We start from the raw sequence: 25,393 nt of genomic DNA on the forward strand, positions 1-25,393 counted from the left end.
TGCCCAAAACTAAAGAGGTCAGCTTTAACGTTGAAAGCTTAAAGAACTACTTATTTTCCACGACCGGTTATTGCTGTGACGAATTTTGACTCACAACACTTGAAGATTCTATTCCTGATCCTTCCCAATTGAATTTTACAGAGCTCTTACTTTACACGAATTACGACGTGAGGTTTGTGATGCTGCGAGATACGAAATCTAGGTCCTTCATATGAACGTTGACTATAATGGAATCTTAACTGTTCGCTATCATAACCAGTCTCGAAACTCAGTTGGATGTTTCGACCACCAGTCTTTCGTTCCAATGCCCAAACCATGACCTCGTACATCTCAGTTTTTGTGGTACATACTGTACCCTTATGCACCTAAACTCGTCCCCTTGCTGGTATGAAGGATATGTATGTCAAATCAATCTAATAACTTATCACTGCAAATCTGGTGCACTTAATATTCATATTATTAACTTAAATCTCCTGGTGACATGATAAATAGATGTAGCTGCAGATGTGACTTTTAGCACTCCGTTCAGTTAAACAAAAATGGTTAGAAGAAAAATGTTGGAGTGCTGAGGATTACCGTTGTTAGTATTACATACGTGATTTAATATAGGGGTTTATCCGAAGCATAAGACAAATAAACAGAATGTGGAAAGTAACAAGGTGATTACATTATAAAGATTTAAAAAAATCAGGATTGAAAAAACCAGTCGCGAAATTGATAAATTTTGCATCCCTTTTTCGGCCAAAAGGTGAACACTAATGCGTGTCCATTGCAACGACTAATCGTGTGAAAATTGCGAACGGTGATGGCTTCTGTGACAATTCCCTCCCGTAATGAGAGTCCGCCGAAAGCTGAGAAAGTAAATAACAGTGTGATGGTTAGATACAATACCACATTGAGTTAAGGAATGGAAAATTTCGTGTTCAGACAATAGTCTCAAAGCAAAATGTTACTACTATTGTCATAATTAGTACAAATTTATAATAACGATTTCACAACTTAACAGGAAGGTATAGATTCTAAAATTTAACAGCATATACCCTAAAGTGAAAATACATTTTATCATGGGTTGGATACCAGAATTCTCGTCGTTTGAGGCCCGACTGAATATAGTGATTAATCATTTAACTTGTAAAGGTTCTCGTCTTCTCGTTATCAATGTTAAGGACAGGGTCTGTTCAGTCTTCGTTGGCATATGTACATCGTAAAGGGATTTTCTCAATACTGCCATTTAGTTACAGGCTTTTATTAAGGTTGGATGGTGTGTAAATGTGGGATGCAAGGGGCGCGTTTAACCCTATTTGAGAGGCCTGGTAGGTAATCGGAATCAGCAACTCAGTGAATAAAATGTTGGTGCTTAAGCTGACAGGTAGTGGGTTCGAATCTCCGTGTGAACATCAACACTGAGAGATGCAGGAACATCCAGCTGATGAGTCTCAAATGAGGTGAAATGCGTCTATTGGATTCCACCCTTATCCACCATAAAACCTCAATAAAATGCCATTTAAATACAGTGAGAAACACCTAACTACAATCGAAGCTAAAATAAAAGCAACTCTCAAGGGAAATTGAATACTTCTGATCATTAAACAGCTCTTTATTTTTCTCGGAAACTTACTCCTTTAGCATTGTCTGATGAAACATCTCCACGAGCCACAAGCAACGCATAAACTTGATCAGAACGAACATCAGGAAATTGACGTTTCAAATTCTATAAGCAATACACATACATAAATATTGATAAATAAATTCCGAAAAAACTCAATGGCATTATGTGTCAGAGGTGGTTTGTGATACAGGTCTGATACGCGTAAATGAATTCATCGTTAGTAGACTTTTTAAAGTCTAGGGACTCTATTTTCTGGCACAAAGAGATGAGGATCATAACACGGTAATTATAATATAGTATTACAGAAAGTAAGTAGCAGATGACAAATATTATGTATTTAAAATGATCAAACATCTCTGAAAATGTATTTTTTGAAATATTACTGATGGATAATGAACTAATGTTCTTACTAGCATGACTCGAACCATCTCTAAATATCTTTAAAATGTATTTATGTAATGATTTTAATCTAGTTTTTCTTAGAATTCATGAGATTTTAATGATAGAATCCACCGTACATTTGTTATGCTTTTAAACTTTTTTTTCTACTGATGTATATAAAACAGGAGAAATGTATGGTGTGCTTGACTGGTGCATGATCTACACAGATCCTTATCCTACAATTGTTCATCTTAAACAACTATAAGTCAGATAAATTTTGTATGATATGTTATGACATCAACTTCCATACGCCTACCCAATTGGATTACTAAATTATTGAGTTCACTAACAGTAAATTTGCTTTGCATCTATCGGACCAAAGAACTTCCCTCAATCCAATGACACAAACGATCACCAACAATACTCGGATATTTTAACCTCGAATTCATGGGACGAAACTGATCAGTTACATGACCACAACGCAGCACAAACAAAAAATTACAATTTGTGTGCAATTAGACTATACGTCAACACAAGGCTGTGAAGACTGTTGGACAACCGCTTAAAATCTGGAGGCACTGAGTAGCCATTTCATCTTTTTATGGGACTCCTATGCAGCGCGCATACACGACCCCACAACAGGGGATTGGATCCAGAACCTTCAGTATCGAGTGCGAATGCATAAATTTTAAACCACTGAGCCAGGATCCAATGGTGTACAAGTCCAACTTCGATTCATCTTCCACTGTCTTCGGTGAGTGGCCTCTTGACACCCCACAGTTATATGTGATACAAAACTAAGTAAAAGATGCATGATTAATAAACAGTGAAACATATGCCAGCGGCTAATCATTTAAGTGAAAACTTAAGAAAAAAGAGATTTACAAATACAACAAACCAAATATTTAATATATATATATATATATATATATGCCGCAGAAGGATTCGTAAAGGTCTACCTTTTACGACTTATTTACACGTACTTAACACAAGTACTTTAGTCTATTTGAAAAAAATTAGTTTTTTTTACAAATAGTTATTTCGACAGATAATTGTTAGCTACTAATTAATTACAATATTGTTTTAATATCATAACATATTAAGCTTGTCCAGTATAAATTATATAACTTACGACCTACGGTGGTTGGTTTATATAACATATACGAATGTATAATTGAATTTCGACAACAATAAGTATTAACCACAAGATAGATGTAAGAAGCACAAAAATGCAGTGAAACTAATGTGCAATATTAGTCTAACAATGAGCCATGGTTACTACAATAGGCTAACACTTTAGAAATGTTGACTGAAATAGCAGGTTTACAACGAAAATCAAGATTTTGAACAGAATTTGTTGGTTAATTAACAAGAAAAGTGAACAAGAGATAACATCACAAACTGCATCCATTCATATAAGCAAACACTTACAGCAATATCCAAGGGTAACATTGATGTATCAGTTGTAAGGAACAACTGACCGATAGTTGTTAAAGCGTCGTAGGCCACAATTACCTAAAATTGTTTAAAAGAAATATAAATATATGTCCTGCAATATTTGGTAAATAAATGCCATTTACTGAGTTCTTAGATTTACAGTTACCTAATTGGAAATATTTATAATGACGATGGTCTCGAACTTCCCGTTATTGAGAATCAGGACTGAAAATGATCAGCAGATTGCCTCCAAAAAGAGATGTCTCGTGTTTTAGTATATTTGGTATTTGGCTAGCAAAGGAGACTAGGAAGCACGTTCCATTCTCCTTGAGAATTGGTAGCTGGATGTATCCTTACTCCAGTGCTGATATCAGCAGTGAGACGCGTTTGAGACAAAATATACTGAGTTCAAGACTCACTGTGAACATTGGAAAGCAGATATACCTAGATGATGAGTCTTAAATACAACAAAACATAGAACTAAGATTGCACCTCTATCCACACAACAAATGCACTCAGTTCCTTTAGCAACTTTTGAAGTCTAATTTGCTGGTCAAATGTATTACTAAGGATTACCGGCTGCTTTTAGTAGTATGTCATGTACGTAGTCAAAATGTCGTATACTGATTGCAGAAAAGAAATAATAGTATTGGATTCTGACTGTTCTGAATCTCAGTGGATGAATAAAACGCTATGATGACTCTGTCAAGAGATCTTTACCACGTGGTTTAAAAACATTAATATTTTACTGATAGTGAGTGAATCGGTTACACAAGTCTTTAATGTTAGAAGCTTTAGGTGAGTTAACTCGTTACATCTAATGCCTTAACACAGATGATGGTTATCCGTGGATTAAGTTAAATTATGTTATTTTAACGGTTGATCTTTTTAACTGTCTCCCTCATACAGCACTGCTGTAGATGCTGGTTGTCTAAGAGAAATATCTTACTGCCAACACATACTAGTACAGTCAGTAGTACAAATTAGCCATAGGACTTTAACTCAGTGTTTCTAGTTTTACGGTTCCCCAACAAATTTATCTGGTGAAGTAAGATCTAAAGGAATAAATGTTTCAGTCAGAAGAGTTTGATTGAGTCATCATCAAGTATAACCACCATGTTAAGATAACAGCGAAGGTCAGATTACATAAAAAGCAACGAAAATTATTTTATTGAATATGATGCTCTCTAAATTGTGGCGTATTCTTTGTTTTGAAAAAAATACATAACATATACCCCGTATGCTAAATGATAAATTAGTTAATAATCAATATAAATCTACTTACTTCACTTTTCACTCTCATTTTCTCTTCAAAATAATTTTTCAAATCATGTCCATCTCGTGTAATTTTTTCACCAGCTTTTTTTCTATCAGCTTCTGTAGAAAGTGGACTTCGTCTATGCACAATAAGATCAAAATAAACATACACAATGGAAAATTTCATTTCCGTTTTGTTTAACAATATAATGAAGTGTTCAAAGTTCACCATATTCCATGCTTCGTTTAGATTTTATACTTCCCTAATTGACTGCCATATTGCTGGTTATTTGTATTATTAATTAACTGTACATTATGATGTGCTAATTAAATTCTCAGTTGTTATTTGGTTTCCTTCTGCACTACCTTTATCAAATTAATGTAACAAAACCTATTTTTTTTTACTTGGTACCTACTGTTAAACCGGTAAAACTATTTAGGAGAGGTTTACTTATTTATGAAGATTGTACTTATCCTACTTGAATTTTCATAGACATTGTTAGAATGCATTTAATTTTTCATAAAATGGTCAATAAATTTTCATTGAAAAACAATCATACTGAACTACCAGATTATTCAAAGTTTAAAGTGATCTAGGTATTAAGTGAACAGAAAGATATTTTAGGATTATTCTTACACAACTGTTAGTAATCCAGTGGATTGCCGACAGTCTATTGTTAAACTATCTCCCCATGTTACTGATATTAGTGCAGAATAATCGAAAAGTATAAATCAAGAGTTTAATTAAGAGCTTTGAGGATAACAAGGACGATACAAAGTTAGAACAGTTCTCGATCATTTATGTCGAGAAAAATACTGAACGCTTGCAGGTTTTTCATGCTTTCTGATTATTGACTCTTTATCCAGACAATTACTAATCAGTTGAATTTGAAAACATTGTCTGTCGACATGATTCTAGCAAACACCGAACTGAAGAACTTAACTTATCAGGGTTTTTAAAGAACTTCAGAAGAGTAGAAAAGCAGATAGGGCAAGTATATTGTTTCACAAATGAAAAATATTTTGTAAGGCGATAAGAATATTGTGTCTTAAATTATATTGGAGTTTGTATGACATCAATTTGTCAACTTATTGAAGAGAATATGTAGTAAATTGTTAATATAACTGTGATTGAAATAACATTGATAATAATAAATAATACTGAAGATTATGAATAATTGTCATACCGGCTTATTAATGCTTTCAAGTATTCAATTAACATTCGTTCAGCCAATTTTTCAGCTAATTTATCATATAAATTTTGTCTTGTATGCTTCAGTGTTTCGTCATAATCGGCTAATGTACCAACCAGATATTGTGTTGTCATATCATCCGGGCGTAGCCTGATTTCAATAATTTGTAGAACAATATTAATAATAGTAAACATACAAGTTAAGTGTATTGGGGGGAGTGAGAAAAGAAAACAATAAAGAGAAATGAATAAAAGTGTCTCAAGTAAGAAACACACTCAACAATTTATCTGGATAGGGTAACAGAGCGTGAACGAAAATTGCTGTTCACAGGACCTTAACACTTTAAATATTGTGAATAAGAACAATATATATAAGCGAACAATATTGTTTTCAGTAAGATCCCCATCAGGCTTTACTCTAATATACAATAATAATACAAACTAAAGCTACGTTTGAAGAGATTATGATTCATCTAAACCAGCGAACGGAACGAAAAACAGCAACACGACAGAAGGACAAGCTAAACTATTCACTGAGCCCCAGCCGTGAGAAGTATAACTGACACTATTCTATGATCAGATTATTATTAAGTATACGGGATTTGTGAAGATTGTGGTATTTTTACCGTTGAAAACATGAACCGATCTTAGCTAGACCATCACTGAAAACCTGGAAGCACATGGCGGCCGTTTCGCCCTAGTACGGGACACCTTAGCAATAGGCATCCACGACTCCGAAACAGAGGATTGGACCCAGAATCTTTTCTCTCGTGTCCGGCATCCAATGGTGCTAACGTCTAGATTTCCAATGACGGTCCAGCTGAGATCAGTTCACGGTTTCGACGCTGAAAAACGACAATCTCCACAAATCCCCCATACTAAGAAAACCGCATGCTAACTAGCGATTAGCTTCAAGACGTAACTCCCGGAGTTGTAGTGAGAAGCCGTCACCAATTAGATCTAATCCATGTCGTGTGTAAGTTAATTATCTATCGCAAGCAATGGATGAAGGGTTGCGCAAGATCATGGATTGATTGAAGTTAGACGTTAACACTATTGGATGGCGGCTCAGTTGTTTGGAAGTTAAGCGTTGGCGTGCGGAATCGTGGATGTGCAATGCTTAAGAGTCCCATACTAAGAATAAGCGGTCGTCTAGTGATTCCATGTTTTCAATAGTGGTTTAGCTAAGATCAATATATGATTTCAACGGAGATCAATACTTATGTGTGAGGCAATCGATGAACGAACAATAAATCGATCGAAACTGTTAGTTCACGTGACAAATGTAACCTCGGCATTGATATGTAAAAAAGAAGTATAACCAGTTACATATTTTTTAAAATGATAATGATACATGATGATGCCTTAGTTAGTGCACCTAAATGTTAAACAATATATTTATAATTCATTTTTGTGTTGGTTGTTTGAATCTCCCCATTGATTTTTAGGACTACAAATGATCAGTCTCTTATTGGCATACATGCATTCTGTGAGGATTGCCTCCATATTATTTTAAGTTACAAACAGACATGATAGTGGCTAGAAGTGGAATCCAGGATATGTGTGTTATCCCATTCTGGGACTCGTCAGTTGAATATGCCTGCATCCCAGAACTGACGATCATTCAGGGACTCGAACCCTAGCTAACAGGACTCGGTAGCTATGTGGATAACGTGATGGCGCTTGAAGCAAATGGTATTGGGTAAAGTATTCAATGTTAAACCACTGATATTTCTACAAGAAATATAAAACACAATTTTCGCTAACTCCATATACACATATACACTCACCATTGAGGTGTCATAATCACGCTCAGTACACGATTTAAATCCATGAATACTGTTTCTTCAGCATAAGCTATCCTATAATAAAATATTACATATGTATAGAAATTTTCTTAAATAAGAATAAATTGTCGACTGAAGATTTATAATCATTAAATTAATCTAAGTGTTTAAAGATATTACCATACAACTAACTTCCTTTATGAATTTTAATAAAACAAGAATATATATAAAGGACCATCTGAGCAATAGACAGTCTTCGTTTCCTGTTCATTGAATTGATAAATCAAAAGATTCACTCAATTGTCTCCCAACTTAATTTAGTCTACCTACTTTGGTATCTAAATCACCTGTTACGATTCAAGCCTCATATAACAGGATAGCTTCGAACAGCTGAGTTAGAATCCAATGATCTACATTTCTAGCTTTCGTTAACTCATAACACAATGTACGATATCCACCCAATGTTAACGGGATCATAACAGTTTTAGTCCCGACAAAAAGAGTCTTTAAATTAAACTAAATATGAATTTGAATGATCAAATACTGACTGATATCTTTCAAATATTTCATAGGATGCCAAATTTTAAAATTCACGCAAATAGTAATGATAAATGACTTGTAAGGGTTTAGTTCACAGATAAATTATATGATATTTAACATGAGTCCCACGTAGAACTTATAACAAAATTCGGCCAACGGATGAAACAACAAATATAAAATCAATACAACAAGCATTCACCATTGTTCAGCTACTTTTTCATATTCTGATTTCAAATGACTAATCCTAGCTGTCAGGTTCCCTTTAAGATGTGAATCTTCAGCCAATTCATCCATTATTACTGTGACAAAACTGTGCGCAATCATACATGCACCATTTGCATTGGCTAACTGAAACAAATATTTAAAAAAGAAGTTAAATGATTAGAAGGAAATAACTGTTATAATGACAGTGAAGGTTAGTCTATTGAATCGTGAAGCTCGGGTAGAAAATAGCTGTGTCTTTGGGTGTACATTTGAACGGAATGAGAAACGTTTCTCTAGCATTTAGCATTGCTTTTAAATAAATTATTAATAAGTATTTCACTAAAATTTTAGGACTCATTCTAACTTAATATATTGTTATCGGAAAGTTTTTATCTGTAAATTCATTATTATTCAAACACATAAATATTGGTACAAGGAAGCACCAGATAAATATGCGCCTCACAAATCTCATTCGATTTGCTTGAGGGCTGTGATACTGCCCAGACTGAAGCAGGTGGTTTTCTTAAGGGACCACACCCCGAGCCTTTGACCTGAAGGTTTAGTCCACAAGGCAGTGGAGCATCGTGAGGAGATGCAGTACCATGGTAGCCGGTGACCAAATAATTGGTTCATACGCCATTTGTTCCCTCACGATACTGAAGCCCATGTGCACCATTGGTTTGGAATCAGGGTTTTCCAACTCCCCTAGGTGGATCCTCTATATCCGCCAACTCGGTTAAAGCGCCGGACATTCGCTTTTCGTCCTCTCAATTTCGTAAACAACACCCCCGCCACGAGAAGGCAGTGAGTAGGACTTCCCTGGCAGAGGCTATATATTTGCTGGCCATGTGAGAGCATTTCGAGAGGGAGAGCGGACTCTCCCCACTCTCGGCCGTACCAGGGCATCTGTAAAGAATTCTACTGATTCAAGAAATGGCAGTCAATTACTTAAAACTAATGAAAGGTCAAAGTGTTTGGACTTTCATCTATACTGATAATATCATATTGTACTCAACATGCAATACTACTTAAAGTAATCACTATCATTATTCATTTGTATTGGTCCTGCTTCGGTCTGGGCACCCGAGCAGTAACACAGCCCACACATAAATCAAGTGACTTGTGTGGAGCGTACGTATTAGGCGCTCCTTGTACAAATATTTATGTGTTCAAATAAATAGATAAATACATTTGTATTGGTTGTTTGAATCTTCCCATTGATATTTAGAACTGCAATTGATCAGTCTCTTTTGGAATATATGCATCCTGTGTGGATTGTCTCGATATTGCCACTGAACTAGTTAACTTATAAGCAGGAATGGATGGTGGCTAGCATTGGAATTTAGGACTTGTGAACTGGATATACTTGTATCCCAGAGTTGATGTGCACTCCCAGAGTCGAACCCAGTTCTGTTCGCTTCAGATGTCATCGCATTATTCACTTAACTACTGAGTCCAGATAACTACTGCCTCGTGCAATGGAGTAAGGTTTAACTGATATGTATTGATTATTTGAACCTTCCCAATGACTGCAGTTGATCAGTCTATTATTATTACTATTACTAACCACAGTGTTATAAGTTTGAAACTATTTCCATCTCATTTAAACCATTTATTATATCAAATATGACCCAGATTGACATAAGTCATTTTAGAATTTATTATTTAAAAATTTTTCCTATCTGGTACACTGCCACTAGTACTCATACGACTATATTCCTAACGGTTCATCACCTCAAAAAGTGAATGAAAGTACAGAAGTCCTAGAGGTATTTTAAAAATACCTGACATTTAGAAAGTGAAAAGTACATACCTATTTTTTTCTTCAAATCTACATTTATGTTATTTATGCTTAAGGTTCAGTGAGATAAACACAAACAAACAGATAAATGTTACATATAGCTTGATGCATACATGTGCAACCAATGTCAACATCATTACCATGCATATCGTATAATTAAGCATAACGATCGAAATAATAATAATAACAATAATAATAATAATAATACAGAAACATTGGAATTATCAATGAGTACTTACAATGTATTCTATATAGCATGGGAATTTCGATCTGTCTTGTATGTAGGCTGCTCGGTACTTTTTAATATCATCTAATAACCAATGCACATGTAAGGTATAAAAAAATGATATACAACAAAATGAAATTATGTACACTGCCGTATTAAACTATGCAAATATTATCCAGTTGGTGAGTAGTATGATTTGTGAAGCAACAACACAAAAGCTATGGTGCATTATTAAGTACTAACGTCGAAGTGGTAGTTTAGTAACTACTGACAATCATTGGATTGTACACTAAAACATTTCAAATTACTTAATGCCATTTAGGAAACTGAGTAGTGTATCATTTATTATACACTCAAGTGTGTGTATGTGTGACAAAACCAATGACATGAACATGTATGAACTAGGTTATAGTGATTTTATCATAAAAGTTATCATTATTATATCACAGGCACTAAAACAAAATAAGTATAATTGATTTCATTGTACAATAAAAATATACTTAGCCGACGGACCAATCAGATTCAAGACAGAGGTAGTTGGATTTTTGAGCGAGATTCAGAACGTATTGATGAATAGATCATATCTGGTTGAAGCTTAAGTAAAATCTACCAACATATGGTCGCTGAGACGCTTAGAGTTGATAACATGCAAAGACAAAAAAAATATAGTAACTACCGTTTATGATTTTTTGAAGGTAACTCCAAAGTTCTTAATACTTAAAAACAAAGAGCTGACCACATAGGTATTCACCCATATGGCTACAATAGTCTTTACTGTAACTACGAATTCTGATCCTAACCGAAACTTCTAAAACTAGCCCAGTAATAATAACAATAATAATGAGTATTGACGATTTTCAGGGTAATTAATGTAAATCCTACAAGCTACTGCAACTCAACTGTCATAATCAAACTGTAGTTTTCTTTGAGAATTAATTCAATGTGAAACCATTCGAGAAAGAAAAATAGCTAAAACGACCCTAAAAACAGTTGATTTGTGTTTACTTACACTACAAAACATCATAAATGACTTCGACTTCAAACAAACGGAGCATTTAATTTAGCATTTCAATTATTATGAAAAAATAAATAACTTGATTTAACCTAATCTGAAGAATGAATAACATCTCTAACTATGACAGTGAATGGCTTATATATTCAGATATTACATGGAACATTAGTTCGCCGCTTAAGGTTGAACGTAAATCTTGTTTAAAAAATACCATCTAGTACATTCACTTCATGAATAGATCAATGTTAGGCCACCATTGAAAACCTGTAAGCACTGGACGGCCGTCTTGTCCTGGCTTCAAGATAGATTTCTTGGAGTTCTAGTGAGAGTTCAACCGTGTCTGTTGTAAGGTAGTTACTCACTGGAAACAATGATGGACAGTCGCGCAATATCGTGGATTGGTTGGAGTTAGACATTAACACTGTAGGATGGCGGCTTGGTGGTCTAGAGGTTAAGCGTTGGCGTGGAAATCGCGGATGCGCACTACTGAGGAGTCCCATACTGGGACGAAACAGCCGTTTAGTGCTTCCACATTTTCAATGGTGGTCTAACATTGATTCATTCATGATATCAATTGAACTTCAACAATCTCCACAACCCTATACTGATAAAGTAAGAATTTACTACAGATCGCTATCGAACAACTAACAGTAAATAAGGTAATTAAGCAAATGAACAAAATCCTTACCATCGTAATCTTTCACGAAAAGCGCCATCTCTTCAACACATTGAGTAAAAAATTGTTCTCTTACAGCATTTCCCAGATAATGTAATAAATTACCTTTACCAATCTATACAAAATTAAGTTTAAGAAAAACAACATGCAAATCAAGTGAAGAAGTTTTTCTTCCCAATAAGATCATTGCGGCACAGTATACAAATATCAATAAATATTACTTTAGAGTATAGAACGTTTACCCATCAACTGATATTATGAACAAATCCAATTTAGTCGAAGAAAATTACTGAACAATATTGTGGATTAAAACGCAGTTTGTTCTATATTTCAAGCTTCTGAGGGATCTGAAAGATCATCCACAATTTTAGTGAAAGACCATTAGGTGGCTATTCTGTAGGTGAGACTCAAAGGTGATTAGTCGGTGTTCTAGACAGATGGGTGGATAGTCAGAAATATGCGACTTGAAATAGATACTTTTCTTGGCTCTTATATTTATCATAATATTACATAATATACGATTTGCTCGGGAATACTCGGTGTTCTCAATCGGTCTTTGGTTGAAGTGTGAGAAGTAGTTCAGTGGTTGGGTTGATAGTCTCAAGAGAATAAGATAAGCCTAACACAATAGGATCGGTTCCTGCCCAGACCACCTGGACATCACAAAAGCGGCGCTTTGTTATGCTTTAGCTTGTGAAGACATGGCGCTGATATTGTAGTGATCAACATCTTTTGTTTTGAATTAGAAATGAAGCATGACTGTCTAATACTCTGTGTTACTGCAACTGTATAGCAATTGATGGCCTCAAATCTTTTCACTGACCTCAACTAATTCTGAGATAATCACAAGTAATAAAATGAGGAGACCGATAGTCGACCTGAGTTATTTCGATAGATGAAGACAAGTCAGTTGACAAATTCCCATCCCGTATTACCTCCAAATGTATTTATCACTTTACATGTTTATGTTACGGCATTTACATTAGAACGGAAAACAGGGGTTCTTGTTCGCATCCAGGGGCACATTTCACAAAAAATTGGGATTAAAAGGTCAATATTCTTTTCATGCTGCCATTGCCCATCATTTTTTTGACAGCGGATAAGATGTTGATCTAAAATAAATCGACATAATTTATAGTTGGACAACTTCGAATATGCTTGGTGGCCGTGGCTACAAAAAACTGAAACTGGACCTACTTATTTAAAAGGATACGGTTGCAAGTCATTCACTAAGTAACAAATCCTGGGTCATTTTTGAGCTTTACCAATCTTAATCTGTTAATCTATCCAGTTTTATGGCTATTATTGCGTAACTTTGATATAAACTTTTATTCTTTAGAAACATGTCTTCATGTGTGTTAAAATTTTCTTCTAAAATTCTCAGTTAGTAATATATAAACATTTATCTCCTATACCAATTTAGTGTTCTATAACAGTTGGTATCATTCTGCTACTCATCCTCAATATGACATAAAGTATGTACATCAGTTAGAAATAATCGATACTTTTGTTTTTAAGCTGTAAGCCGCTGAAGAGAAACCACATGAAGTGAATGAATTCATCTTATTCTGATACGCTCTTTGTTTTTGCTTAGATCAAACAGGAAATCTTGTATTTTGACACATATTCATTACAAAAGAGACACTGAATTTAAGTTAGACGATTAATGTTTTTACAGTTACAGATCATGAACAATGAATAGAAATCCGTCGATCAATTTCAAAGCATATTCATACACTTTGGTAGCAATTCATTGGTTGTTTATAGTTTCCTTTTAAAAAAAACATGTGAAGATTCTTGGAAACCAATGTCTAAGTGGATTTTAGTAATACCAAATTTACAAAGACGTTAGTCAATCACGACCAACGTAAAATCTGGTACAATGTTGCCATACACCACATTAATCCAATGAGATGAAGTTAAAGAGATGAATAGTAAAGAAGCAATGATAAAGACTTAACATTGAGAATATGGCTCAAGAAGAAAAGATGTAAATGTATGTGTAAAAGAATACTGGGATTGAGCATATAAAGGGAGATAAAGAGTTGTAAAATAGTGGTTGGAGGTAGTTGGCAGGAGACCCTAGTTGACACAGATTTCGTTTTATTCGGCACTCGTCAGCAAGGCATGTCTGTGATCTTGAGGAAATGGATGCTCTCTGGAGGATTCGACAATTTTTCCCCAGCTTCACGGTGAAGGGCGTTACTACTGAAATAGTGAGGCCACGGCTGACCTCCTGCAGGACTGAGGTGTATTTACAATTGACTGGTCACTGAGTGGTGACTAATATCACATATGCCAGGTCAAGTCATTCGAACCCACACTATGACATTTGTTACTGATTCATAGCCATATTATGAAGATATACATAAAATTCCATTTACTGATAGTTCCTAATACTTATTAAGTAATAACAGCAATAATAATAGCAACTTACCATTTCATTGATAGGTGTCATGACTAATACAGGCAAATCAGTAAAATAATTAGAAGACCCATCTAATTCGGGACCGGTTGAACGTTGCCAATCCTAAATCAATTAAACATGATACGCAACACGAGTGAAAAGCTTATCAATAATGTTTTAGAGGTTAGATTCAATTTTTAATAAAATAGTTTTCTTTTAAGAAAAATAGACAACAGATCGACACCACAGTTTTAACTAGACTATTTTTGATAAGTCCAAGGTCTCTCTCAAAAATAACTATAAAGTTATGCTAAATCGATTTTCTGACGAAAAAATCGAACAGATAACACAGCGAGATGAAGACTTACAACACAAATATTTATAGTTCCAAAACTTTTATGATACGGCTTTATGTATCCAAATTGAAATGATAATGAACTAGTAAATGGAATGAATAAAAACAACGTAGATAGCTTCAACTGAATTTGTATTGTGACACATTACCGCTTAATCTAGCCGTTAAATCATTGAAAAAACAAAAAGGGCAAAAGGTCTAATCCTCATTTCAACCGACGATGGTAAATGAGGAAAAACGTAGGTATTTATATATTTTATATGATATCATTGAAAACCAGTCTTTCGAAACCCGGGTTTTATGGCGTCTGATTCAACGGTGTTTGTGAGGTTGAAAACTAAAAAATGGCGATTCTTGAAGAATATCCATTTTCTGACTGATTTAGATTCAGTTTTTGGAAAATAAAAGATTTTTAAGCGAACGTAAATAATCATTTGTATTAACTGTGATCGGTGTTTACTAAACTTGATCAATAAATATAGAAAATAAACCGAAATAATAAGCTAATTTCTGAAACTAGAATGGATGAGAAAGATGAAAGTTCATAAACGACAATCACATTCAATTATGAATAAAAATACAAACAAATTAGCAATGAAAAACTTACAGAAGTATCCTTTAAGAGTGAATTTGCTAACCATGATTTAAGTCGTTCAATCGTCTTTGAAACATACCTATTGAAAAAGTGAAAAGGAAAACAATATTCAACAAGGATTATATTATCATTGGATTTGAAGTACTCGGTAGTTATAAAGCTGGATAGAATTTCGATTAGTTGAAATGTGGGTATCCAGAGTGTACTGGCCCGATAGAACCATTTTATCACAAGCTCTTATAGAATAGATGGACCGTAGCTAGAAGTGGTAATCAAGACACGCGTTTTGTCCTATTTAGGACTCGTTACCTGGATGTACCTGAATCCTAGTGTTGACGGCCCCTCCTAGATTCCGATCCGGTACTTTCTCTTCTAATGCCGAACTTATCTACACAGGCAATCGACGAGTCTCAGAGACAAATGTGTATCATGGATTTCACTGGCAGATATAATTCATTCATGTCATTCAACAAGGATATTCAATAAATAATTTTTCCCACAAAATTCCAAGACAGAATAAGCAGTATCAGAATAGGTGATTATCGCATAATTGGTGCATATAGCACACAACGGAAGAATTTTATACGAACTTCTTGACAAATGTAAATCTTGTTCTATTGAATTAGTACCAATACAGTAGTTGTACTTAACGAAGGAAGAAATGAAATCCTACCGTCTACGATATCGAGTGTTTAGTACTGAAAGACAAACAACCTGAACAGATTTATATGAAGGTTGGATAATAGCTGTCAGTGGAATGTAGAACGCACCCCTCACATATGACACGGAAGAGACAATGAAAGATGGTCACATAATCTCACGAATTGGCTGGAATTAAACTTATATGCCAACGAATTGAGGTCCAGTTGGTTTAGTGTTAAGTGTTCGCGTGGGCGACTGAGGATGTCAGGTTCGATCCCTGTGGAACGGTCGTGAATGTTCCCAGGAGTTGCTTAACTTAGATCGGTTCGTGCTCTCAATAAAGAGAACAAGATTATTAGTGAAGTTATAGATCATTTAATTTACAATCATACTAAAAACTTACTGTTTTCGAAGTGAATTTAATTTTTCATCAGGTAACAAATTAATTGGATGTCTTAAATTCAGTCGATTAAAGTCAATATTCATAAAAGGATTCTTCATGAATTCTTCAGTACTAAAAATAAATTTTATCACGATGATATAGATCAAAGTAACTTACTGATAAGAATTTATCCAACCAAGTAGTTGTACAATCTCCGTGTCAGACAGACCCTCAAGCACTAAACTTTCAACCTGTGTGTATAGATTAAAACATAATGTATATTATTATGGTTTAAACTTACATGCATTCCGATAGCTTCATGATACATTTCAACAAATCGGTCAAATATAGCATAATCTGCTGGAAAATATGTTGGACATATATTCTGGAAAACGTAAATAAATGAACATTTACGGAATAAATATTAATAAGATATTTATGTTTTTATTACAATGATATTGTTTAGAAAAAATACCTGTAAACATTTCAATCAATATATACACGATTTATTTGAAGCGAATTGTGAAAGTTCTCTAAATTATTCGGTACTATTCGTTATAAATTGATCTCAATCGGGATAACATTTAAAGTCGTCGACACCAAACGAAATGGATAATCGTCGGGTTATATCGTGAATTATTTGAAGTTGGGATCAAATATCACAGTGGTTTTAAGTTTGGAGGTTCACTGAGATCTAAATTTACTTAGTTCGACCTCTGGAGAATTCAAGGGGGTGTAAAGGTAAGGAGTTCTATTAAAGAACCAAACAGTTTTCCAGTGCTCCTGGTTTTTAATGGCACCCTAAATATGTTCAATCTGGAACGTATACTAGTGACATAAGTGGTTTTTTCAGCAAATAAAGGAACTAAGCGACCAGGTGTGTGATTTTATTCATGAAAGTTACTGTATCGCGACGATTGGCTTGGATTTTCAAGAGTGACTGCTTGGGAGTTTCTAGCTAGATTCGCCTTACCTAATCATCAAACGTAACTGTCTGTGGTTCCGCTTTGCTTCCTAAAAGTAAACTAGTCATGAGGAGATGACACTAAAAAGGTGTTTCGATGATAACACACGAAATTAAAGGGAAAATTAAAAGCGTGAACTCTAATGGGATGTTATAGACAGTCGAAACACAGATACGATTAGTGTACTGTAATAAATCGGATTGGAGGTGTTTTGGGGAGAATGAGATTGGCATACCTTAGTCAGTGTGATGACTGTAGTTCATGTATTTATAAGACAGATTCGTATATGATAACAATGCTTATTCACATCCTTCAAATAATAAATGGAATGTTTGTGATAACGATTAGCATCCTTATACTCACTGAAAAGAATACTTCAATAGGTATTTATGGTTCATTCATGTACATGGGTCATAATTTATGGAACCGATTAGAAATGATATTGACGTAAAACAAAGTATATAAGACTGCAAAAATCAAACTAATTTTGTAGCCAAGGTCACTAAGTTTCTGATTTCAGATTGTACAGAGAAAAGAATCACTACAGGATTGACAGATGAAATAGATATGTTCTTGTTTACATCATTCTTACGTCTATTCAGGATAGAATTAGCCTTGAAATGTTCATTTTTCACATTTATATTAGAAATATGATCATATGTGTTTTATTGTTCAACACAGATCAGAGTAAAGATTTATCTGGGAATTTTTTGGTGAATGTGCTATACAATCAATATCTATTTTATTATTATTTACCATAGCAATAATTACATAGATCAGATGAGATTTACATTTGGTGATATATTTTAATGTTAGATACTATATATATATATATATATATATATATATATATATCCTTATTTTAGAGATAGTAATTGATTCAGGCAGTTATAGGCAACATAAAGTCTAACACATACTTGCAGCGACTCAAGCAGCTATAATACAACATTAGTGCCGTGGGATGAGATCATCAAGACAAATAATAGAGCAGCAGTAGTAGAGATAGTATCGAAAGTAATAGAAAACATTAGACAGGGACAGTATGGTTTGAGAAGGAAATATAAAGGAAGATAAAGACTGGATGAATCTGCACAATTTTGACCGACTCTGAGCCATATCACCCCAACACCTTCAACTACTGATCGCAGTTACTGAGAGGTCCCCAACCAAGTAATTCTCACCTACCCAAAACTATTCAGTCCAACAGATCATGCCTTCATGGAGTAATACCACGGAAATCAGTAAATAGTAAACGATGAATCAGAAATACACAACCAGGTTCGATGTGAAAATAATATCGCTTCAAAAATTGGCAGCATTGGGACTTGATTGGTAGAATCTAATCAGTACTAAAGACTATGTAACATGATATTAGTCATTGATCCGTGACGAACCTATGCAAATCTGTTAGTCCTACCAAAATCTCGCAGAGTGTATCAGCTTCCTTGAGATTGAAGATACCCTTTTCTAACGAGTTTGAATTAATAATGGACAGAATATAACAGACTATTTTGAAATTACAGAAAATAATCCATTATACAATACAACAAAAATGCATTTACTCACTTTTGCTATTTTCAAATCTGCTAGCGTATGCTGTCTAATGGCTTCATTGTGTCGAACTAATTTATTTTTATCATTTTCATTGTCTAGTGCGCTTCCAAACACCCTATTTATGTTAAAATAGATTTAAAATATCTGTAAAGTATCCTGTTGAAAAATGACGAAGAACTGGAAGAAAATAGTATTGACAATTATAAAGAGTTGGCTTATCCAAAAATAACATAGCCGACTGATCATTCCATAAGTCCTCAATCACGGGTGTGACCGGGTAACCAGTTGCCCAGTTGGAGACAGGGTACAAGGTCAAGATGGCAAGCCAATTCATGAGGCATTAAATCCCCGTCAACTGAGGTAGTTGGGACATGTGTTACGTCATCTTTAACTACCTACCTCGACGGAAGATTTTGTTTGATGCAAAAGTAGGCTCGAAGAGAGCTAGGGGTGACTAAACTAAAGCATGTCACTGTTCCATTAGTTCAGTGGCAACCGGACCAAGTCATATTGACAGATGTGAACCACCCGGTTGGAGTCCGTATGATTATCGTACCCAGTGGTTAGAGGCTGAATGACACGGTCCAAAATCATTTGTGATGGCGTAGATGTGTCTATTCTGTTTTTCCCTAGATTCTAAGTTTCTAGATCTCTTTTAATGTTTCCTATTTCACTAATTAATATTTCCTTGAATCGCATTTCCGGTACCTAATCTTTTCTATTACCACTGATACTGTCACTATCTATACTACTCTAAGGTTCGCCCTAACCATTTCATCTCGTTGAGCTAGTAAAGAATGGCAACATGAACCAATGTGCACACGTATTAGATTCTATGTTGCGTCCGATTAAATGGTCCAGAGTCTATTCAACAGGAAGCAACCAATGATATATCGCCTAGACCTAACTGCTGTCTGAATTCTAGGAAGTCTTTCCAATGCATCTGCCTAGATAACTTAATAACTACACAGCTGAGGTAGTGCGGATTCGAACTTCTGAAAATATGTCCGTTTTAACAATGTTGCAGATATTTATAAGAATTTGAATTTCCCTACTGTTGACATTTAGGACTATAGTTAACCAACCTTCATTGTTGTGTACCTTCAGTAAATTGTCTCGATATTGTCATTTAGCCACAAGTTTTAGTAAATTCGGATTGTGGCTAGCGAAGGGATCCAAAACATCCATTTTTCCTTTTCTGAGATTTTAGCCGGATGCACCTGGATCAGAGTGTGAACGTTGTTACCAAAATGTGAATCTAAGCAGTAATGCCAAAATACACATTCAATGAGGCCATATAACGATAGAGGTTTGTAAAATTCAGCTCAGAACCTCACAACAGGTGAGTATATGATCTCAAAAAATAAGTAAAAACCGCCAAACAAGTAATACAGGCCATTATAACTTAATACTCTGATGCAAAACATTTGAGTATTTAAGGTGAATTGGTACTGAGTCTGATGGTTTCTGTAAAAACGTCAAGACTGAGATCCAGGTGCTTCGGCCGATGAGATCTAACAAAGATTAAATGTGCATTTTGGATTTAAATGTTAGCAACTAATGCCCCCAAATGCCCTGGTACGGCCGAGAGTGGGGAAAGTCCGCTCTCCCTCTCCAAATGCTCTCACATGGCCACGCGTATATAGCCTCTGCCAGGGAAGTCCTACTCACTGCCTTCTCGTGGCACTACTGTTGTTTACGAAAGTGAGAGAACGAAAAGCGAATGTCCGGCGCCTTAATCGGGTTGGTGGACACGGAAAGTCCACCTAGTGGAGTCGAAAAACCCTCATTCCAAACCAATGGTGCACATGAGCTCCAGTATCCTGAGGGAACAAATGGCGTATGAACCAATTGTTAATCACCGGCTACCATGGGACTGCATCTCCTAATGTTGCCTCGCTGCCTCGCGAATTAGAACTGTAGATCAGGCATCGGAGTGTGGCCCCCTAAGAAAGCCACCTGCTTCAGTTTGGGCACCTGGGCAGTATCACAGCCCCCATACAAATTAAATGAGATTTATGTGGCGCATATGTATCTGAACAACGGATGGTGTACTTGCGCACTGAACTATTCATAATACAAATCAATCGGTGAAAACACTGGGTGCAATGCTGGAGTAAATATTAAAGTGGTCTATATTCCAACAGATTGATCAATTCAGTCATTAAAACTGATAGTAATGAGAATTGATGAATTTATCAAAACCCCATGAAATTAATTTAACCCACTTATTTTTTATAGCATTAAATATACTGTCGAATAACAGTTTTTTCCATTGTTTCGGTCGTCCATCTGGCATAAAACCATGTTTCTCTGATCGTTTCCGCCAATTAGCATCAGTTCTAATTATGTAAAACAAGATGAATACCGATACTTTATATCAGAAACGTTTCGATGAAATTTGAGTATAATATGTGGATGTAAGTTAATACTAAACAAAAGGATTGGGAAAGAATTAAAAATAAACTGTTTAAGCGGTTATTCATTTATACTTTAAATGTATGAATATTCTAGAAGAGAACACTGTCGAGCATAAAAACAATTTCCAGAAACCGAAGATTACGACATAGTTTATGTAGTACCTAAGAATAAAAATGACTAGTTCAGCAAAGCTCAGGCAGAAAGTAAAAAGGAAAAGAATTATGATTAAGGTTGTGGGAAAAGTAATATGTATAAAACTCTAGATACTATAGTTACCAAGTCAAAGCAAGATTAAAGTATCTCTTTGAATATGTAAATTTGGTTTTCGTTTTAGCAACAGCTTCAGTAAAGCGTAACGAATTTTGAATCCTTTGTTTATTGATTGTTTTGAAACGTCATCATATTTGATGTCAAGCGAATAATGAGGAATTACACTGTTGATAATATGCTGTTCTTTTGGTCTCCCAGCTTTTGTGGAACATTTCGAAGATGTGGACACTAAACCTTTCTGTTCCTCCAGTGTATGTGCTTCAACAAATACGTGTTAACTGGTAGATACAATTGGATACTTTAGTGAGCTAGGATCGTTGTCTAAACTTATAGATTGGAAAAACTGTACGCAACGTCAGCTTTATTATATTAGATTTAAGAAGACGACATACATTTACGAAACAGTCAAGATCAACTTAATATATGTAATATTTATTAGAAGCACGAGGTAGAAAGATCATAACAAAATTGTCATTGTATGTCACTTATAAGCAAAAATGATATTCTATCTGGTTTTGCATTATACCGCTTATGTACTTTGAAACATCCCTCTAATTAGCAGTTAACAGGTGGGAATTCCACTGCGTTTACTTTAGTTTGAACTACGGGTAGTATTGTCAGCGCACAGATTGCATGACTCAAAACTGAGTATTTACATTTGAATTAAGTAGAAGATTTACGTCGTATTGAGCCTGTATTTAAAGTTACAAACGTGGTTGAATGCTTAACCTCGATTAAAATTTATTTAGACAGACTTATTTCAAATTGTTCGGTTTTTCTAATGTCAGTCTGAATACGAGTGTGCAACTGATTTGATCAGCAAACTGGATTTTCGAAGATCAGGTCGCGTTATACGATATGACCATATACCAAAAAATACTGGTGGTCAAAGTAAATTAAACACACTATTAAGGAACCAAAATAAACTCGAACAATTACCTTTCTTCACGATCAATAACACGTACACAATTAACAACAAAGCGATTGTGAGTAATTACTGCACTAGTTAAACGTGATCCAAGAACAATTATTTTATGTCTAAACATATCATTTAAATTTCAAGCTCACGGAAAAAGGCACGCAATGTCTACAGAATGGATAAAGAAAGGAGAATTAAAGCAATCGAAAATTAAGGACATACATCTAAATCTTCCATAGACTTTTGTCGATACACTTCAAACATCAGTTCATCTCGAATCCCTTCCAAATCCTGCATTCTGAATGGGAAGAAAAGAATTAGGAGGAAAGGGACTTACAGTTTATGACCTTCTAAGAGATTTTCTGATTCCAGATAAGTTCGAGCCTGTTCAAATGTTTCAGGTGCCTTCACAAGATAACTCATATTTTCCATAGCAGCACCAAGCTACATAATTGTTTATTAGTAGCAAAAGAACACTCACTTGACTGTATTTAGTTGAAAGATTTTTTAACTCATGCAACTGCTGAGATAAGCCGGACAAACCAGACAATGAAGAGCCCAGTTGGATGAGTCTAGAGCATAATAAGAAAAGTAAAATCTACCTGTTTCTACATGTTTGTGACTCAGCGAGGGCAGTATCCAGTTTTTCCAAGCCGACTTTACTGCCGTCTAACTGACTATATAAAGCCATTTTTAACTGAGCTTCTGTGGCAGTCTGTACAAAATGGATATTTGAATGTACTGACAGTATAACTAACCTTTTGATTTAGAAATCTAGATTTAATAATATCTATCTTATCCAGTTGTTCTGGCTTCTGAAAAGAGATTGAGTAATCAGACGCATACAAACTAACTTGAAAATGATCGGAAACTCTTTTGAGTGCACTTGCACGAGCTTTTTCCTCTAATTCAGATAACTGAAAAGATTGGACACTCATATCTACACTGAGGAATCAGGATAAATATTTAGAAAATATCGTATCAAATCTTTGAATGCGTTGTTTTCAAAAGGCAAGTTCATTAAATTTATTCACAATAAAAATTCACGTTTCGAGTGATGAAGTCATCAAAAATGACAAACCAAAAATCTTAAAAGTGAGGCATCATACACTTGTCTTTTTAAGGTGCCAATCAAACGTTGTTCGACCACAAACTTTCATTGACTTGATGAACTGGTTTCCGTTGCAGTAGGCTCCAACCATTTTTATGCTCAAAACGTTCGGCAAAACGTCGTTTCTATATAAAAAAAAAGTTTGCAAACATGTATCCTACATCTCTACTATTTCTGTGAAAGCGTTCTGGTACAGATATGCTGGGAGTAACGGTGAAGAACAAAAGGCAGTTCCACTAATATGACTAACTGTACTCTTATCACATCTTAATAGGAGGATCGACGCCCAAATTCTGTTAAGCAGGTCGCAAACGTCTAGATATAAGATAAACAATAAAGATTTGACGTATTCGTTTGATTTTTCCTCTAATGAAATTTAGGCGGTTGTAGGTGACAGTACTGAGACAAGCTGATGTCATTTGTTGTGGCCTTGTTAAAACTTGAAACGATGCAGCAAGCACAGTGAGTAATGAACGACTACAGAGAAAAGATACGGAGTGATGTTAGATAATTTACAAATTAGTAAACGCTGAACTATGTGATACAGTTACGGGAGATCTTACAAATGGGGCCTACAACTAGTCATTTAAGTGATGTATCCAAACATTTTTATATCTCATTATCCAGAAGCTGATTTAAGATGAGACCGCCTGGTGTTTCTAGGATTCATGAAAGTTAAGCGAACTTTATATTGCACAACTACTAGTAAAAATAGAACTTCGGATCGAATAGACAAAAAATCGATCCATGAAACTTTTTGAACTCTGAACGTAGAAAAACTAGCCTTTGTTCACTGGGTGATCAGCTGTATGGTTACGGACTACACATAATCTCTACGAGTAACGCACAGACGGTATTTTGCGCTATCCTGTCGTATATACATTCAATATTATTGTCACAGACTTGTAAAAACCTACTGACTTCTTCGCTCTCTCTCCTTAATGTTTTAATACAAGACCATGTCTTTCATTTTATCCAAAAACGTAGTCCAGACGCCAAACTACACTACTTCTAGTGACTTTGGGAGATAATCGGAGATTGGTACCTTTAATTTGAGTGAGTTCAATTGTCTCGAAGAAGCAGTGTTTTTTGGATATTTTAGCGGTAAATAAACCCCAGAAATCAATAGCTCTGTATGTGTCCGACATTGGATGCTGACCACATTAGTTTTAATGGACTCGTCTAGCTGAAGGCTCTCGGTCTTGCATCTGCATTAGATCACGAGTGGGAACGCCGTGCTCAACTTCTCCTGAGATCACCAGTCAGTTTAGATCAGTCAATTCTCGATATATTGATAATCTATCAAATATATCTCCCAACATCCTTGCTCCTGACTTTTGATTTCACTGGGTCGGCACGATTCAATCATAAAAGTTGTTGCTGGGACAGTGTTGTCAAGCTACAACACCTGTAGCATCCTTAGTGGTGAGCTCAACGTGATCTGATACACCAACCCACAAACTGTGAGTCTCCTCCTTTTTGGAATTTCACAAATCATTACTTTATTTTAATTTCTATATACTTTTACTTTACGCCTGTTACCCCTCGTGGAGGAACATAGGCCGCACACCAGCATTCTCCATCCAACCCTGTCCTGAGCAATCCTTTCCAGTTCTTTCCAGGTAAAATTCATCCTTTACATATCTGCTT

The 25,393-nt window shown here is 35.1% G+C and overlaps 2 protein-coding genes across 2 annotated transcripts; both read right to left on the minus strand.

Moving 5' to 3' along the window:
• Positions 1-755: 755 nt before the first annotated feature.
• On the minus strand, positions 756-22,759 carry Smp_028630 (exocyst complex component sec6, 3' fragment; the record flags this gene model as incomplete). Its single annotated transcript, XM_018799979.1, has 17 exons — positions 756-851; positions 1,619-1,711; positions 3,422-3,505; positions 4,713-4,824; positions 5,872-6,027; positions 7,667-7,738; positions 8,403-8,551; positions 10,448-10,518; positions 12,135-12,237; positions 14,560-14,652; positions 15,492-15,558; positions 16,525-16,635; positions 16,681-16,754; positions 16,805-16,888; positions 19,035-19,137; positions 21,251-21,364; positions 22,653-22,759. 17 exons carry the CDS (start codon positions 22,757-22,759, stop codon positions 756-758), a joined length of 1,689 nt encoding a protein of 562 aa, XP_018653838.1.
• A 5-nt stretch (positions 22,760-22,764) lies between these two features.
• Smp_028620 (exocyst complex component sec6, 5' fragment) lies at positions 22,765-23,570 on the minus strand (the record flags this gene model as incomplete). The annotated part of the gene is made up of 7 exons (XM_018799980.1): positions 22,765-22,800; positions 22,855-22,930; positions 22,970-23,076; positions 23,114-23,204; positions 23,235-23,347; positions 23,391-23,447; positions 23,487-23,570. 7 exons carry the CDS (start codon positions 23,568-23,570, stop codon positions 22,765-22,767), a joined length of 564 nt encoding a protein of 187 aa, XP_018653839.1.
• Between the last annotated feature and the right edge of the window lie 1,823 nt (positions 23,571-25,393).

This window comes from Schistosoma mansoni, chromosome W (assembly GCF_000237925.1).
Source record: "Schistosoma mansoni strain Puerto Rico chromosome W, complete genome".
Classification (NCBI taxonomy): Eukaryota; Metazoa; Platyhelminthes; class Trematoda; order Strigeidida; family Schistosomatidae; genus Schistosoma; species Schistosoma mansoni.